The sequence below is a fragment of the Coenobita brevimanus genome, chromosome 62 (genome assembly GCF_032717465.1).
Source record: "Coenobita brevimanus isolate Jiangsu-jjx chromosome 62, ASM3271746v2, whole genome shotgun sequence".
In the NCBI taxonomy this organism is placed as follows: domain Eukaryota; kingdom Metazoa; phylum Arthropoda; class Malacostraca; order Decapoda; family Coenobitidae; genus Coenobita; species Coenobita brevimanus.
The window spans coordinates 22133179-22151820 of NC_137015.1; the positions used below are offsets into that span (position 1 = coordinate 22133179).

Below are 18642 nucleotides of genomic sequence, written 5' to 3' on the forward strand. Positions count from 1 at the left end.
AGTTGAGAGGTATATGAGGGAGGGGGGGTGAGTTGGGGGAGGGTAGTCAAATGGTGGATGACAGAGTGACTTGGAGGCGTTTTGTCTGCGGCCACCCGTTGCGGGATTAGGGCGTCGGGTTATAGATATAGATAGATAGATAGATATATATATATATATATATATACACACTATACATATATATATATATATATATATATATATATATATGTATATATATATATATATATATATATATATATATATATATATATATATATATATATATATATATATATATATATATATATATATATATATATATATATATATATATATATATATATATATATATATATATATATATATATATATATATATATATATATATATATATATATATATATATATATATATATATATATATATATATATATATATATATGGATAGATATATATAGATAGATGTTTATATATGCATACATACATACATGAGGTTCTACCCAAAAGTTCCAGTAATTTGAATATTGTGGGAAAATAAGTTACCTTACCTCCTACTTTTCACTGTTGCCTTTGAAGTAGTCCCCTTGGGCATGTATGCAGTGGTCCCAGTGTTTTTTCCACGAGTCCTGGAAGGCTTCAGAGGTGATGGTCTTGAGCACCTCCTGCGATTCTGTCTGGATCTTAATCAAGTCAAAGTGACGCCCTTTTGGTTGTAATATCAGTTTGGGAAACGGGAAAAAGTCGCAGGGGGCAAGGTCAGGTGAATAGGGTGGGTGAGGAATGACTACTGTGTTAGTGGAAACCATGAACTGCCGGACAGTAATTGATGTGTGAGCGGGGGCATTGTCGTGATGCAGGACCCAGTCCTTGGTCTTTCACTGTTCTGGACGTTTCTGGTGGATGTTCTCCCTCAGACGCTGCAAAACATCACAGTAAAACTTTTTGCTGACAAATAGACCAGGTGGGAAGAATTCCTTGTGAACAATCCCTTGGATATCGAAGAAAACAATCAACATTGACCTGACATTGCTGCGCCATTGGTCCACCATTGCAAAACCACCAAACCACCTACACACCGTGTTACAATAGTAAGTGTACCTCAGCAACACATCCGCTCACAGACACGGCCGGGGCCTCACTGATGCACAAGGGATACTGCTGACTCCCAGCAGCGAAAGGCAAAACTGCAAACGGTTGCCTCCCTATGTTCAAATTACAGGAACTTTTGGTAACCCCTCATATATATATATATATATATATATATATATATATATATATATATATAATATACAGTAACCTCTCATATAACAGGAGGGTTAGGTTCCTGGAGAGGTCGTGTTAGTTAAAAATGTGTTATTTAAACATAATTTTCCCATAAGAAACAATGATAATATTATTGGAGGTTATGTTCCTGGACTCTGGGAAAGTCTACCCATTTGGGGAGTTATGCTATTCTAAACTTAAAAGCAACAATATTAATTTGAAAGAAAATCCATGTAAAAAACAAAAACAGTATATTTGGGGAGAAATAAACAACATTTGAGCCCTAGTTGGGCTGAAGCGTTGTTTACTTCTCCCCAAATACATACTGTTTTCGTTTTTTACGTGGATTTTCTTTCAATTCTGCTTCATTCACGGCATTGTGAAAGTTCCTCAACATTATAAATGCATTAGTAGGTCATAAAAACACTACAGTAAGAGCAACATTTTCATTACAGTAAGTAGGTCACAAACAATAACAACACACAGCCTCACTTCATCTATGCATCACTTGTTGTCTGCTGCTGTCCCTCCTCACCCCGCTCCCCCACCTTCCTCTGCTTCCCACCCTAAATTTGTTGTCCTTCCTCTTCCTCTTCCTCTGACTCCCATGCTACTGGTGTTGAAGATAACTCCCTTAAGTTTTCTGTCTTCTTCATAAAGAACAGCTCTATCTTGGTCTAAGTGGTTTTCTTCTTTCTGTTCTGTAGCATCAAGTTGTAACAGTTTAGATCTGCCATCACTTTCCTTCCCAAATTTTGTCCGAAAATGAGCCAAATTGCTCGGAATGGGGCCAAACTTCATTTTCAAATATTATAGTTCGAATAAAACCAGTTTAAGCAATGGGCAAATAAAAAATTGTATTTATGCATGAACTACCACACACGGTCTATCAGCTCGGGACTGTCCAAGGTGCACGCGGCTAATTTGAAACCATCACGTACATGTAAAGTTGTGTTAAATCGAGAAACCCTTGTTAGTTAAACATATCTCCTTAAATATTTGCTCGTGTTAAAACAAAAATGTTTTTTTTTAACTCGCGTTAGTTGAGAGGTTACTATATATATATATATATATATATATATATATATATATATATATACAGTATATACTGTAATCCCTCTACTGTCCGACGTAATAGAGCCAAAGGCATGTCCGGAAAGTGGGCCCCTGGCTCCTGGACTGGTACTTCAGGAACCTAACCCAGCCTAACTTTGAAAGCCACCTAAATAACTACCTACCAGACATGCATAGCACCTTTTTAAACCTATTTAAGACCCTATTCACACCAGTAGTGGACATAAAGCATGAAATAATTGAAAAGGAACCAAAGAATGAGGAATTAGAAGTGATTGTACATCAGCCAGGGTACTTACAGCACGTCTGTGGCCGCCTTCTCTAAGGCTTTGGGAGTGGTGAAAATGCTCTTGATGCATGTACAGTAATCCAGTGTTGTGCTGCACTTACAGTAATTCATTGCACTGTGAGCTATAACTGTTTAACACTACACATTGTTAATTGCACCATGCCAGTTTCAACCGCCAGTTTGCACTCCTCAGTTAATCCTCTGCAATCTACATTCTAATTTCTTAACACTGCACAACACTGTAAATTGCCGTGTGGTCTAGTGGTGAGGTATTGCAGTTTATTCGCTATTTATTCACAAAAAACGAGCACGTGCACCATCCATTACGATAAGCATCTACTCGTGATTGCAGTTAAGCAGTAACTGGTGGTGAGGGAGGAGCAGGGTTGCCAAATTGGAGCCCGGCCACATTACCAAATTCCTCAGTTTTCATTACCAAATTTATCTTTTCATTACCAAATTCGTAAAGCTAGCATTTATTTTTCATTAATTATATATATCCAAGTGGAAATAAATGTAATCACTCACCTTATAATTAACAGCATGTTGATTATTTTCATGCTATGTAGGCTAGCAGATTAACCCCTTAACCGCAGGCCGTCACTTTTGTGATGCTCGGGCGCAATGGATCATATTGCGGGACATCACTTTTGTGATTCTGTGTTATTTTGAATTCTCCCGGGCTTTCAAGTGGTGGCTTGTATCATCTATCAGTACTGCCAGTGTCCAACAATAGTCAGCACTGCTAATGTCATCTGTACTCCCATCCATTGTTGACAATTTAGCCATTTATCCCCGTTCTTGACTCCCCTCCCTACCTCCCCTCCATTACCCTCTCCTCTCGCCTGCCCGGCCGCGCTGCACTAAGCAAATCTTCCCTGGAATTTTCCACTGATTTCATCCATTGAAATAAGCCCTATGCCCTATTCTTATACAAAATAATATATACCAAAAAAAAAAAAAAAAGGTAACTGATACTGCCATACACCTGGAGTTGGCTAATTATCACCTGACAGCACCCCACGTGCACTTGTTCACTAATTTTCCCTGGTAATTTCCCCTTGAAATATGCCGTATAATCTATTCTCGTAATAAAAATATATATAAGAAAGGAAGGGAGAAGCCTAAGTGATATTTACATTCACCTGGAACTACCTAATTTCCTGCCAATTATTTCACAGCATATAAATTAGCAGCTGTTACCTCGCTTACGTTGTCAACCCTTGGCGGCCCCATATCTGCCCCGTCATTTAGTTCAGTGCTATTTCTTCAGATGAAAGCACGTAGCACTCGTGCCCCTCCATTTCCGCCACTTCTAGAAGGCCCTGTGACCTCTACCCCTACGAAACCTCGTGTGGGAAAGGGTGAAGGACTGAATGACTCTGCTGTGGAGCGTGAACTGGCTAATTTATCCATGATAATGATGGACAGTGACTACAATCTTTCGGATGAATCATGTGATGAGCCAGTGGAGGAAATGGTGGTAAACTACGAGTGCTTCAGTGTCCCAAGTTCATCCTGGCTTCAAGGGAAAGGAGCCCTTATTTACTGGAAGTGGCAGTGTATAACATAGTATAAATAAAATAGAAATGTAAATAATTACTAATATAAGAATATGAATACAAATATTTGGAGTAATGACAGTCAAAGCTTTGCTGTCTACGTTAGTTTACTGAACGAGAAAGTTAATGCCTGGAGTGAAAATAAACTACTATTACTGAAGGAAACTTATGGATAAAAACTCTATATGTATATAAGTGTAATAAAGTAATAGGAATATAAAGTGTGAGTGTGTTTATGAATAATAAATGACAGAATACCAGTGGGGAACAAGCGCAAGTGGGAAGCTCGTGCGCTCTCGTAATTTTCATTGCTATCACTTTTTTTTTTTTTTTTTTTTTTTTTTGGATTCCAAACTACTTGAAAATCATAGAATAGTGTTTCTAGTGATAATATCAGGCTGTGGTAATCATATTACGGGTTGTCGGGAAGTGTAAAGTGGAGACTTCGTTACCCAACTTCAGAAGTCTCCACAAGTCCTGTGGTAGTCAATGAAGGCTCAACAAACATCCCAGGAGAAAGCTGAAGGTATATGCCATATGGACATGTAATTATAATATTCTAGGAGTAATAACTGATTTTTGGCAAATATTTGTAAAAAGTCAGTTGGAGCGCGAATATCCTCGTGGGACACGCAAGGAGCGCAAGAACATCGCCGCAGTGTAGGGGTTAATCAGAGAGAGAAGACAATCCACCATCTCCATCCTGTGTATCCTCATACATGTGAAAAATCTGTTTAGTAATGCATTATTCTGATTCATTACCAAATGAATTTTTCAGTACCAAATTGGTCCACATGTGGTAATGAAAAAATCAATGGCAACCCTGACAGGGGAGGGGGGAGGAAGGAAGGGGTGAAGGGGCCATGGTGTAAACAGCTGTTCAGCGCCGCGTGGCAATTCCAAATTACGGGTGGGGAAAAAATCGGATTTGGGGTGGATTTTTTTCTTTTTTTTGGCCATTTCTGGGTTCTGAAGGTCCAGGCCCACAATGTTCGGTAAGTGGAGTGTTCGAAAAGTGGGCGTCTGGATAGTACGGGGATTATTGTATACAGTAACCTCTCAAATAATGCGAGGGTTAGGCTCCTGGAGAGGTCGTGTTAGTTAAAAACGCGTTTTTTTAACATAATTTTCCCATAAGAAACAATGGTAATATTGGGGGTTTCATTCCTGGACTCTGGGGAAGTCTGTCCATTTGGGGAGTTATGCTACTCTAAACTTAAAAGCAACAATATTAATTTGAAAGAAAATCCACTTTAAAAACAAAAACAGTATATTTGGGGAGAAATAAACAACATTTGAGCCCTAGTGGGACCAAAGCGTTGTTTACTTCTCCCCAAATACATACTGTTTTCATTTGTTGGTGGATTTTCTTTCAATTCTGCTTCATTCATGGCATTTTGAAAGTTCCTCAGCATTATTAATGCATTAGTAGGTCATAAAAACACTACAGTAAAAGCAATATTTTCATTAAAGTAAGTAGGTCACAAACAGTAACAACACACAGCCTCACTTCATCTATGCATCACTCGTCATCTGCTGCTGTCCTTACCCCGCTCCCCCACTTCCCACCGCTCCCCACCCTAAATTTGTTGTCCCTCCTCTCTCTGCTCCTCTTCCTCTTCCCCTGACTCCTGTGCTATTGGTGATGATAACTCTCTTAAGTTTTCTGTCTTCTTCATAAAGAACTGCTCTGTCTTGGTCTGAGTGGTTTTCTTCTTTCTGTTCTGTAGCATCAAGTTGTAACAATTTAGATCTGCCATCACTTTCCTTGCCAAATTTTGTCCGAAAATGAGCCATATTGCTCAGAATAGCGCCAAACTTCATTTTCAAATATTATAGTTCGAATAAAACCAGTTGAAGCAATGGGCAAATAAAAAATTGTATTTATGCATAAACTGCCACACACAGTCTATCAGCTCGGGACTGTCCAAGGCGCGCGCGGCTAATTTGAAACCATCACGTACGTGTTAAGTCGCGTTAAATTGAGAAACCCTTGTTAGTTAAACATATCTCCTTAAATATTTGCTCGTGTTATAACGAAAATGCATTTTTTAAATTCGTGTTAGTTGAGAGGTTACTGTATATATATATATATATATATATATATATATATATATGGGTGGAGTTATGAAAAGAGATACAATGTAAGACAGTAGGTGTTGGAGTGTCCTTAGTGAGGGAGGGTTTGGAATCTTATTGTACTATTGCATGCCAATAATGCTGTAATGTTAAGTGAATATTTGTGGGAGCTGCAGTGAGTTTGAGTGTGTATGTAAGAAACAGAATCTAAAACTGAATGTAGATAAAAGTCATTGTCTTTGAGAGAAATGTAGTCAGAGGATGACAGTGATTCTGAATGGTGAGGAAATGGAGAATGTGAGTGCATTCAAGTATTAAGTAGTATAATGAGCATAAGGATGGAATTTTAGAGGATGAAGTGCTTGAAAGGGTACAGCAAGGAAGAAAGCTCTCAAGTTTACTGAAAGCAGTGATAAGGAATAGAAAAGTGAGCATTGAAGTAAAAAAGTCATTACATGACAGTATTGTGATCCCTACTCTAATAGGTAGAAGCCAAGATTGGACCCCGTTGGGAGGACTCGTGTCAGAAGTGAGAGCTGTGGAAATGAGTTTTTTTAGAGGAACATATGGATTTACATGGTGAGACAAACAGGCAAATGAGAAAGTAGTGGAACATTGTGGTAATTATATGTATGTGATTGAAAGCATTAGGAGAATTATTTTGAGGTGGTTTGTCCATGTTGAGAAGATGAAGACAAAGAGTAAACAGAAGAGCATACGTGAGTGAAGTGGTGGGGGAGATGGAGTGGAGAGACATAAGGGAAAGGGGGTGTGAGTTGGAGGGATTGCAGTCACATGGCAGAAAACAGGTAGATGTCGTGTTGATTTGTTTTTGGCAACCCTGTACAGGATTAAGGCATCTGGCTATAGGAGTAGATAATAATGATATAGTGAAACTGATGAACATGTTAAAGATGATGCAGTAATTTTAACCTTTATATTTGTATTTATTTTTTGTTTATTTTTTTAACAACTGACAGCATAGGGATTCTTGTGTTTTGAAGACATTTATTAAGATTGTACAATCCCCCCAGTTTGGAAAGGCTCTTGAACTGAGTATCATTATCAGGATATGCCATTAGCAAAATGAAAGTAACATCATCAGGCACAGTGGGTTGATAATTATGATGATGTGAATTCCAGGTCTGAAAGAGGCAGAGGAGGAGGTTGAAAAGTTTGTCCAGTCTAACACTCAGGAGGTGGCAAAAGACAAGTGGCAGTGTCCGCTATGTGGTAAGAAGTTCAAAGGTGCTGAGTACGTCCACAAACATATCCTCATCAAGCATGCTGAGAAGGTGAAGGAGGTCAAGAAGGAGGTCAGTTATGGTCATAGTTTCTTTGCTTATTCTTTGCACTCTTGCATGGAGCTGTGCTTCGAGCATTTTCCTTTTCATAGTCATTATCATTGTCCCAGCCATCAGTTTTAAACTGACTCAGCGGTACCTAATGCACCATGATAAATAACAGAGAGCTCACAGTATATCCCTGTGGTGCACTCCACATTTTGCTGAGAATTCCTCATTCAGAAGTACCTTCACTCTCACTTGGATACTTGGACTCTCATATGATGTCATAGCTGTCTTGTCAATCCACTCCTCAAGACAAATCATCCTCATTACCCACTGTAATACCTATCACAGAACCACATCAGAAGGTCTCTCCAGGTCAGCAAAAACAAAGCAAAGCTCTCTTCTCTTACCCAAGAACCTTTCCAGGAGTTGCTGAATAATAGGAATTGCATTAGTGATTCCTTTGCTGGACATGACACCAAATTGCATCTCACTGTAGTTTCTCTCTTTATGATCAAAATACTCCAGAAGCCTCTTAGTGAAACAGATATGTGTAGCGGTCTTGGTCCAAATTGTGTAAATGTGTACGAGTTCCCAACATGGGAGTGATGCGTACAACCATGCACAATATTTGGCTTTTGGTCCCATACTATCCTCATGCTAGTACTAGTACCTTCCAGGAATTGAAATGGTAAGGTAAGGAGTGTATTGTATATAGGTTCATATGGCACTCGATGAACCTTTTTGCATCCCTCGGTGAACAGAGGGTTACTATGGTTTTGGTGTTGTTGTGCCTCTGAGTAATGCAGCATATGAATGCCATTTCTCAGTATCCAGACAGCATTTCTTTGTTCAGTACACATTAGGCCTGTGATGAAAGCATGCCTGTTAATTTTTTAGGTTCTAGATTCTCCTCACCCTTGAGAAAGGCGACTCTGAGCGTGATGTGTTGGTGATTGGAGAAGGCAAGAGAGATTGGAAATGGTGAAAGACATTAAATACATAGGTGGAGGTGGAGTGTTAGAGAGAAAAATAAATAAATTAATAAAAAAAAATAAAAAAAAAATAAAGTGATCATATGAGTTGATGATGTTATGAAGATCATGTAACAGAGTACAGATCAGAGCATAAAGATTGCTAGATCATCATCATCATCATCATCATCATACAGTCCTCCATACCCACCCTAGGGCAGAGTGAGGAGCAGCAGCTTCCAGGTTGCCCAGTTGAAAGGGCCACGCATCCATTCACTCATCATTCAAGCCCTGGGAATCCTGGCTCTATCTGATACACCAAAAACTTTCACCACATTCTATAGCTTCACATAATCATATCTGATAGAGTCAATCTGAACTCTGAAAGGGGTGCCAAATCCCTGATCATGCGCTTCTTCTCACAAAATTCATCCAGCCAGCTCGATCTCTTGGCAGTCGCCTAGCCTCACCGACTTACATAGCTCTCTTCCTCACACACCCATTCACCATATCCCTCTACCTTCTCTTTGGCCTACCTTGCTTCCTTCATCCTTCTGATTCGCTCAGATATATGTTTTTCACGCCTCTATTTTTATCCATTCTCTCCACATGACCATACCTTCTCAGTACACTCTCTTAGATTCTGGTGCCCACAGATTTCCTCACTCCACATCTTTCATGAATCACTTTATTTCATATCCTATCCACTCTCTGTACTCCACATACATTCCTCAGCAGTCCCATCTCCACTGCTGTCACACTTGACTTTTCATTTTCATTCCACATCATAGTCTCACACCCATATTTTAAAGTTGGCCCTAACACTCCTTCAAGTAAGCCTCGCACAGCTGCAACACTCAAGCCTCTGTTTCATATCAAGGCCTTCATAGCACCAGGCACTTTCCTTTCTTGTGTTGATCTACATTCCACTTCTTTTGCACATTTTCCTCTCTTTTCTATCACTGTTCCCAGGTATTTGAATTTTCTCACCAATTCCAGTCTCTCTCCATTCACTGTAACATCACACTGGAAGTCACCTTCTCTCTTAGTAACCATCACTTTACTCATTTCTACATTAACTCAAGACACAACACTTACAGACATCAGCAGAACTCTGCACAAGTCTACTAAAGTCTTGTCCTGTATTTAGCAAGTAGTACTGCATCATCAGCATACAACAAATTTGAGGCATTCCATCCATCACCATTGATTACCAGTGCCATCCCTCTCTCCATTACTCGTGTTTTTTACTTTTCTCATCGCCCCATCAGTATATATATTGAACAACCATGGGGACATCACACAACCTTGTCACATGCCCATACTGATTGTGAACCATTCACTTAGATGCCCATTTACCCCTTACACATGCCTCACTACTGTCATAAAAACTCTTGACAGCACCTAGCAGCTTCATCTACACCATCCATGTGCAAAACCTTCCACAATCCTTGTCTGTCTGCTTTGTCATATGCTTTTTCCAGATAAACACCTTACACTCCTTCTCACAAGTGTTCTCCAGTACCTGTCTCACTGCAAATATCTGATCCATACATTGTCTACCACTCCTAAAGCCACCCTGTTCATCACTCACTAGGACTCCTGATATCTCTCTTACCTTCTCTATAATAATTCTTCTGTACACCTGCCCTACCAAACTCAGTAATTATGCCACGATAATTCTTGCACTCACTACACGTACCATTACTTTTGTACAGGGGAACAATCTGAGCCTTTTTCCACTCTTCTGGCACAGTTTCACTCATCCATGCCTTCCTACATGTCTCCAAGAAGCACTTCATTTCTCTCTCTCCACTACACTTCATCATCTCCGCATGCACCTCATCAACCCTAGCTGCTTTCTCATTTTTCAGCCATTTCACAGCATTCTTTGCCTGTGCATGTGTCTAGTTTCCTGGCACTGCATTCATTCTCTGCACATCCCCCAAACCAATCATATTTAAAGCAGCTCTGCTCTCTCTAGTCCCATTCATCAGGCTTTCAAAATATTCTTTCCATCTGGTACTTCCTTCATGCAGATAAGTTAATAATCTACCACTTACATCCTTCACACTTTCACGTTTGTTTCCGCTGTCGCTTCTACATTTCTGCTCCTCTTTATAGAATAACTTCCTATTTTCAGAGTAATTTGCATTCATTTTTCTTGCTAGATCATCATTTAGTGGGGTGAAGAGAAGGCGAAAGGGGGTGCGAGGAACAGCATAGTGGAATGAAGAGGTGAGACAGCTGTGGCACAAAGGAAGAAAGCGTATAGAGAGTGGATGAGAAACAGAGGTGTGGAGGTAGTTGCGAGACAGAAGAGAGAGTTATCTGTAGAAAGGAAGAGAAAGGTGAAAAGATTAGTAAGAGAAAGAAGAGAGTGGATGAGGAAATTGAGTGTAAAGTGGAGGGAATGTAAGAAAATGTTCTGGAAAGAGGTAAAGAGAGTCAGGCAGGGTGTTAAAGAAGTTAGTTCGGGAGTGAAAGATAAAAATGGTAGATTACTGGTGAAGAAGGGAGAAAAAGTGAGCAGATGGAGAGAACACTTTAAGGAATTGTTGAACATAGAGAATGAAAGTAATGCGAGTATAAATGGCTTGGGAATGGCTGGGAGGAGGAGGGACGTGAGAAGAGAGGAAGAAATCAGTATGATGGAAGTTGTGGAAGCAATGAAGAAAGTCAAAATGGGGACAGCCCCAGGAATTGATGGAGTGTGTGGTGAAATGCTGAAGCATGGGGGAGAGATAGTAGTAGAATGGATGTGGAAGATGTGCAGATTGGCCTCGGAGGAAGGTAGAGTCCCGGAGGATTGGAAGTCAGGTATAATTATTCCCCTCTACAAAGGAAAAGGGGAAAAGAGAAGGTGTGGTAATCATATGGGCATTTGTCTTCCCAGCGTTATAGGAAAAGTATATGGTAGGATACTTATCGACAGAGTTAGGGAAATAGCAGAGGAGTTAGTTTGAGAAGAAAAGGGAGGTTTTAGGAAAGGAAGAGGTTGTGAAGATCGGATATTCATTCTTAGATCTTTAGTGGAAAAGTTTCTAGAGAAGGGAAAGAAGTTGTATGCGGCCTTCATGGATTTGGAGAAAGCATATGAAAGGTTGGATAGACAAGGACTGTAGAAAGTATTAAGAATACAGTGGAACCTCGGACCTCTCATATGTCAAACAATATCGGACCTCGACCAAAAAATTCAAGAAATTTTTGCTCCAGAGGTCAACCAAAATATCAGACCTCAACCAACCCGAATGTAGCCGAACGAAGGGAAGCTGGCCGACGGAGGACCCGAGTGACAAGCCGACCGACAATCACGCGTCTACCTTTGTTGTTCGTCAACGTGGTCGTCCTGCTGTGCTTCACATTTTTCTTGATTCAGTGCAGTATTAGCCCCTAATAATGGCTCCAAAGAAAGGAAATTCATCCAGTACCGCTACTGGCAGTGAGAAGAGGAAAGTAGTGCAGAAAATAATTGAAGAAGTGGAAAAATTATTGTTTATCTTCATCAATGAGAAACAGCAGGAGACAGTGTTAGTGAGGATATAATTTGTGAAAAGGCAAGAGAAATATACAGTCACCTCGTAAAGGAAAGCCCTGGTACCAGTGCTGAAACTTAAATAGGTAAGCATCTGAGGTCTTGGAACGGATTAAAATGATTTACATTATTTCTTATGGGGAAAATTAGTTCGGTCCTCGACCAATTCGGTCCTGGAACAGCCTTCCAGAACGGATTGTGTTCAAGGACCGAGGTTCTACTGTATATGGAGTAAATGGGAAGTTGTTGAATGCTGCGAAGAGTATGTATGAGGGTGCGAAGGCTGCAGTGCATGTGGATAGTGAACTGAGTGAATTTTTTTATTTGAATGTTGGATTGAAACAGGGATGTCATGTCTCCCATGGTTGTTCAATCTGTTTATGGATGGAGGCTATAAAAGAGATACATGGTAGATACAACCATAATGAGGGAGGGCAGTGTGTGGAAACTCCTAGTACTGTTGTTTGCAGATGATACTGTGTTGTTAAGTGAAGACGAAGGGGAGCTGCAAGGCTTGGTGAATGAGTTTGGGAGAGTGTATAAGAAACGGAATCCATAGGTGAATGTAGGGAATAGTTAAGTTATGGTCTTCGAGAGAAATGAAGTCAGTGAATGTACGGTGAGGTTGGATGAGGAGGAAATGGAAAATGTGAGTGCATTTAAGTACTTGAGTAGTGTGATGAGTAAGGATGGAAGTTTAGAGGGTGAAATGCTTGAAAGGCTACAGCAAGAAAGAAAGGTTGCTGGTTCTTTGAAAGCAGTGATAAGAAACAAGGAAGTGAGCATGAAAGTGAAAAAGTTACTACATGACAGTATTGTGATACCATTCTAACGTATGGAAGTGAAGCTTGGATCTTTTTGGAGAGACACAAGTCAAGAGTGAGAGCAGTGGAAATGAGTTATTTGAGAGGAGCCTGTACAGTAGAGTCACATGGAGAGAAAGACTGACAAATGAGAAAGTGAAGGAGTATTGTGGTGTGGATATGGATGTGATAGGAATCGTTAGGAGAGACACATTGAGTTGGTTTGGCCATGTGGAGAGGATGGAGAGCGAGAGAATGATGAGGAGAATGTATGTGAGAGTGAGGTGTTGGTGGGAGGGGGGGGGGAGGCCAAGGATGAGGTTAATGGATGCAGTGGAGAGGTATATGAGAGAGGGGGGTGTGAGCTGGGAGCAGGACAGGTGAATGGTGGGGGATAGGGCGACGTGAAGCCGATTTGTTTGTGGCCACCCCTTACGGGATTAAGGCATCTGGCAATAGATAGATAGATTTTTTCCTCTTCACTAGTCTCTTTTCGTGCATCTTACTTTCAGTATATTCAGTTCTTATTTCAGCTGAACCCCTGTTCTGCACAGTAACCAATCTAGCTACTTCTTCCTCTTTTCCTCCACTGATCTCTTATATAACTTCTTCATCCTGCCATGCCGTACCTTTCTTCTTTGTTGTTACTTTTGTCTCACCACACACTGCTTTAGCATTCCTTACTAAGTAATCCCTATATACATTCCACAGGCTGTCCAGATCATTTAATTCCAATTCACTGATTCCGACTCCTCCCCGACTTTGGTCCTTTATTTATCTGCCATTTCTTTGATCCACAGCTTCTTGACTCTCAGTTATTCTCCCTGACTGCTGCTCCCTCTCCTGGCCCACCTCACTCCACTCAGCTTGATCTTGCATACCACAATCATATGATCTGACAGGCCTCCACATTGTCCTTTCACGGCCCTTGTATTGACCTCTCTGTGAGCGCGTAATCAGTCAGGCTCCTTTCAGCACGATCTCCATTCCTTTTATACCATGTACATTTATGTGCATCTTTGTGTTTGAAATACTAGTTACAAATGCACAACCTTCTTTCCTGACACATATCCTTCAGTCGCTTCCAATCATAATATTCTTGTGGTACTTATTATACCATCGTCAGGATCAGTGCCTACTCTTCCATTCATATCACTCATTACGATCACTTTATTCCTCTTGGACATTTCTCCCGCTGCTCTGTCCAGCTCATCCTAAAACCTGTTTTTTTGCTAGATGACCACACAAAAACTATGTCAGTACCCATGGTGCAGTTTGATGTTAGACATTGAGCTGGTGTGTATAAAAAAATCAGGAGTAGCAGTTGTAGAAAATAGAGAACCAAAAAATATGTATGGGTTGAGTAGGAGAATATATGTAAAAGTTTGTGCAAGTTGTGAGTAAAAAACTCGTAAGCAGAGGGCAGGAGGAGAATGTGCTTAGATGGTATCTGTAAAGAGGATGCACATGGACAAGATTGTGAAAAGAGCGTATATGAGTTCAGGAGTAGGAAGGAGCATGGAAAGACAAGATGATGATGGATATATGTATACATAATTTTCATTGCTGGGGTGGTTAGTATTGCTGACTACAGAGTTGTCAGACTAGGAAGGCCGACATTTGATTCGAGTTTTTAGGAGTAGAAGAAAGAGGTCTGGGAATGATATGAGGAACTGCTGAATTGATAAAGAGAAATAGATTGCGTAGTTAATAATAATAAGGGTAATAAAAATAATAATACTGTCTTTTGTTTCATAGAACTGCCATTTCCATTCACTGAATTTAGTTACACTCAAAACATGTTTGAACGATTACAAATACAAAAGTTGTGACATCATTCATATACGTTACATACTTCATCTTCAGTAGTGGAAACAGCTAAACTCTTTAATTATTCATCACAAACCCTTCCTCAAGATTGAAGTTTCTGGAAAAGAGGAAGACTTGGAACCATTCCTGAAGAGATTCATTGTTAGTCAACTATCTCATGGACAGTGGCAGTGAGTTGTATAATCTAAGGGTCACTTAGGAAAGTAAGTGATCAAAGGAAGATTTCTGATGAACTGCTCCTGTTTCTTTTTGCAACAATGGATAATTTTCACTTTATGGCATCACAGCTGGACAGCAACATCACAACAGCAGGTCACTTTTCTAAAATGAGAGCGGATTAGAAATACATTGGCCACGCATCCATTACCATAATTAGATCGGACAGCGCTGCCTTACTGGACTAATTCCACACTGGACAAATAGTAAACCTTATAGGAAAAAATTATTTAGATCAAACAAGACTCTAATTTAAGGCATAAGAATCCCTAGAATTGTAAACAATGATAGGCAAAAACACAAAATTGCAATTCGGCATGATGAATAAGGACTTGCTGGGAGGGGGGGGGGGAAGGTACCGTCCAACATACGTGTATAGTGTTAGGATGCCGGCAAGCACAAGTTTATTGACATTCAGTGATGTAATCTCTCCCGACTAGTGCATTTTCTCAATGGCTGTGGCTCCTCTCAACATCGTGTAATAGTCGACCCTCCACACCTAATGTCAGCTCTTCACGTTGCATGATCTCAAGCAGCCTTCCTATTCCGACTCCTATCTCTGAGGTCACACTCTATGACCTCGTCCCAGGTCTTTTTTGGTCTGCCTTTCACAGTCCTACCTCCGATGTTCACACTTCTCATCATTTGCACCCAATTGTCATCCTCTGTCCCCTCATAATGCACAAACCATCTACCCCTCCTCATCACAGCACCAGTGCATTTCAGTCCTATCCTCTAAACACTTCAGTCACAATCCTAGTCTCCCATGCCTCGAAATCATGGACACACTGCAGATCCATCAAATCATTGCCATTTCTGCACGTTTGAGCCTAGAAATATCCTTTTCCTTTACTGTCCAGGTCTCACAGCCACACAGCATTAAACTCCTAATGCATGCCACATACAAAGATCCCTAAACACAGAGGGAGAGCCCTCTCATTGTTTGGGAGAGGCAACAGCTCCTTGAGCTTCTTCCAACCACTCCTTACCCTAGCCACAGAGCTAGCTCCAGCCCCATCTCCAGCACATAACATGTCCCCCAAATAAGTTCCTCCACACACTCAAGGGACTCTCCAGCAGGATTAGTCCTTTCATGCCTGGCAATTTTCACATGCTCTCTCTGACACACCGCACATACGAAATCAGCATTATTTCGCAGTCTACCTCTAATACCACAACATCTCTAATCCACCCACTTATCACAAACACTGCACAAGATGGAGTTAGTTCCCACACTCTTGTTAGCAAACTGCACGTGGCCACACACTCTCTGCATTGACAGTGTCACCACCATCTCTAGATATCATCATTCTAGTCTTGTTTGATCTGCATTTACTCTCAAATCCTTGTTCCCTATTCCGTCTCTCCACTTCATAAATCTTTCCTCCGCTTCCCTTTCATTCTCTGCAGTCAATTCCCATTTCTGAAGTCACATGAGGGAGCTTCAAGTATCATGACACACAGTAAGGGGCTTGATACTGACCTCTGATGCTTGCGAACAATCATGGAAAACTCATCACTCAAATTTCCATTCACTTTCACCTGGGTGAGAGCACCCACATACTTAGCCCTAACCACCTTAACCAGCTGCTCCTCGATCCCAAGCTTTCTCATTGCCCACTCCACCCCCTCCCTAGGGACTCTGTCAGAGGCCTTCCCCAAATCAACACAAACAAATTACATATCGCTTTTCTTTCCTATATATTTTTTTCCTGCAGCTGGTGGACAGTAAATATGGTATCAGTGGTTCCTTTGCCTGACATAAACCCAAACTGCTTCTAATCAGCATTCACTCATACCTTCTAGGACTCTCCCCATTACCTTCATTATCTGGTCTCAAAGTTCCCTGCCTCTGTAACTGTCTATTTTCACGGGCATCACCCTTCCCCTTGTACACATTTATAATCGCACTCTTCTGCCCATCACGGGGGATAACACAATCATACATAATCGTATTTATCAAATAGGTAACTAAACCCACTCCAGTATCTCCTGATGCCTTCAACATTTCAGCTGTCAACCCAGACACTCCTGCTGCCTTCCCCAACTGGATCCTGTCTATTGCTTTGCTCACAGTAGCAGCGTCAATTAAATGCCAAGTGCTAAACACTGGATCCTCTTGACAAACCTTCCCTGTTCCAGTCAAACTCTTCATTCCACTACTGGTTATAATGCTCTCTCCAGATGTCTTTCACCCCTAGATGCCAGGCTATTTCATACTGTGGTCATCCTCTCACTATGGCCAATTTTCCCCAAATTGCATGTTTTCAAACCAAGGCCGACGCATGCAACATTTTGGAGCCTACAAAAATGAAAACGAAAACGATTGCCTCGAAAATATAGCAGTTGGAGAAACAAATATAAACCCATTATTACTCACCAGCTCTTCTTCTTGCAAATAAAAGCATCCCCAGGTCTAGGTGATTGCTACAATGAGTAAGGATATGAAGAAGATGATTAACTTTTGGCATGTGAGGCAGGATGTATTCGTGCATGTGCGCACGGTACCAACTTTTGCTTTGTTCTCAACGTGATGACTTGCTAGATATGCTAGACACAGTTGCATCTAAGGCACACCCTATGGCAGCGTCACTGAGCCCTTTCCTAGTATCCTTGGAAAGAGGCTTGGTAGGGGTGGATGAGGCAAAGGGTCCTCATGAGGCAGGAACAGAATTGGATGAGAGGTTTAAGAAAACATTGTCCTACACTTGACAAGGTCACAGAGATGACTGAGGTATGCTTGCTTCGGGTGGCAGGAGTCTGTCCTGACCCTTTGGTGATGAGATCAAGTAGCGGTCGCTTCAAATTGTGATGCGAGAACCATTGCAGTTAAATTGACACCCGGTGTTGTAGATTCTCAAATTTTGCATCTTATATAACCATTCCCTAGTGGGTAAGGGTTAGTATCCTAGCTTCCACCACTGCCTTTCCCTCATTATTGTTTACACTCATTGTTCTCTTAGGTTATCACTGATTTCCCTCTTCCTCTGATTAGCCATCTTCAATACCATATTCTTTCTTTCAGATCATTTACTGTGAGGGCTAATTTCACGAAATGAAATGGTGGTAATTTCATGAATTATGGTGTTCTAACTTCAGATGTTCAAGTTTTCAAGGTTGCACTGCATATCTTCAATAAATTGCCAGAGGAAAAATCAAAAGAATCATTGCAGTTTAAATACTGATCTACTCCACAACAAATCCAATGGTGGTCATTGTTCCTATAATTTCTGAAACTAATAACCTTCCCATAAGAAGTGTGTTTTGGGATGTCAAAACTGAAAGTGATGAAAGTATGGTCAGAGACTAAGGGGTTGATTGTTTCAAATTCCAATTCTGTTAGGTGGCTGCAGCCATCCGGACATATTCAGAGATGCACAATCATGAGATACCCTCAAAAAGTTTTCGAGAATGAGACAGGGTAATGTCGGAAGAGGGTAAGGAGCAGAGATGGCAGTACTTCCGGTACAAGTATGGGTGGTAATTCTTTTGGTACCTCTATCGGTGCTGGCAGTACTCTTTAGGGTTTGTACTGCTACTGGTAATGCAGGTACTTTTTTACCCATTTCCAGCGGTAGTGATAATCAGTATTTTATGGTGAGAATGTGCAACTTTTAGAAAAAGTGTGCGGCAGCGACAGTGAACTCTGATGGATGCCACCCATGATCAACAAATTGCAGGACAGCATCGTACATCCAAACCAGTTAAAACGTATGTGTGTGTGTGTGTGTGTGTGTGTGTGTGTT

General features: G+C 40.8%; 1 protein-coding gene across 2 annotated transcripts in view; it reads left to right on the forward strand.

Annotated features, from left to right (window-relative positions):
• Ars2 (arsenic resistance protein 2) overlaps positions 1-18642 on the forward strand; it is an 842642-nt gene that overhangs the window by 670450 nt on the left and 153550 nt on the right. For both annotated transcript variants that reach the window (XM_080275726.1, XM_080275727.1), the window contains one exon: positions 7393-7565. In XM_080275726.1, the coding sequence (XP_080131852.1) occupies positions 7393-7565 (173 nt within the window). The remainder of the gene's footprint in view (positions 1-7392; positions 7566-18642) is intronic.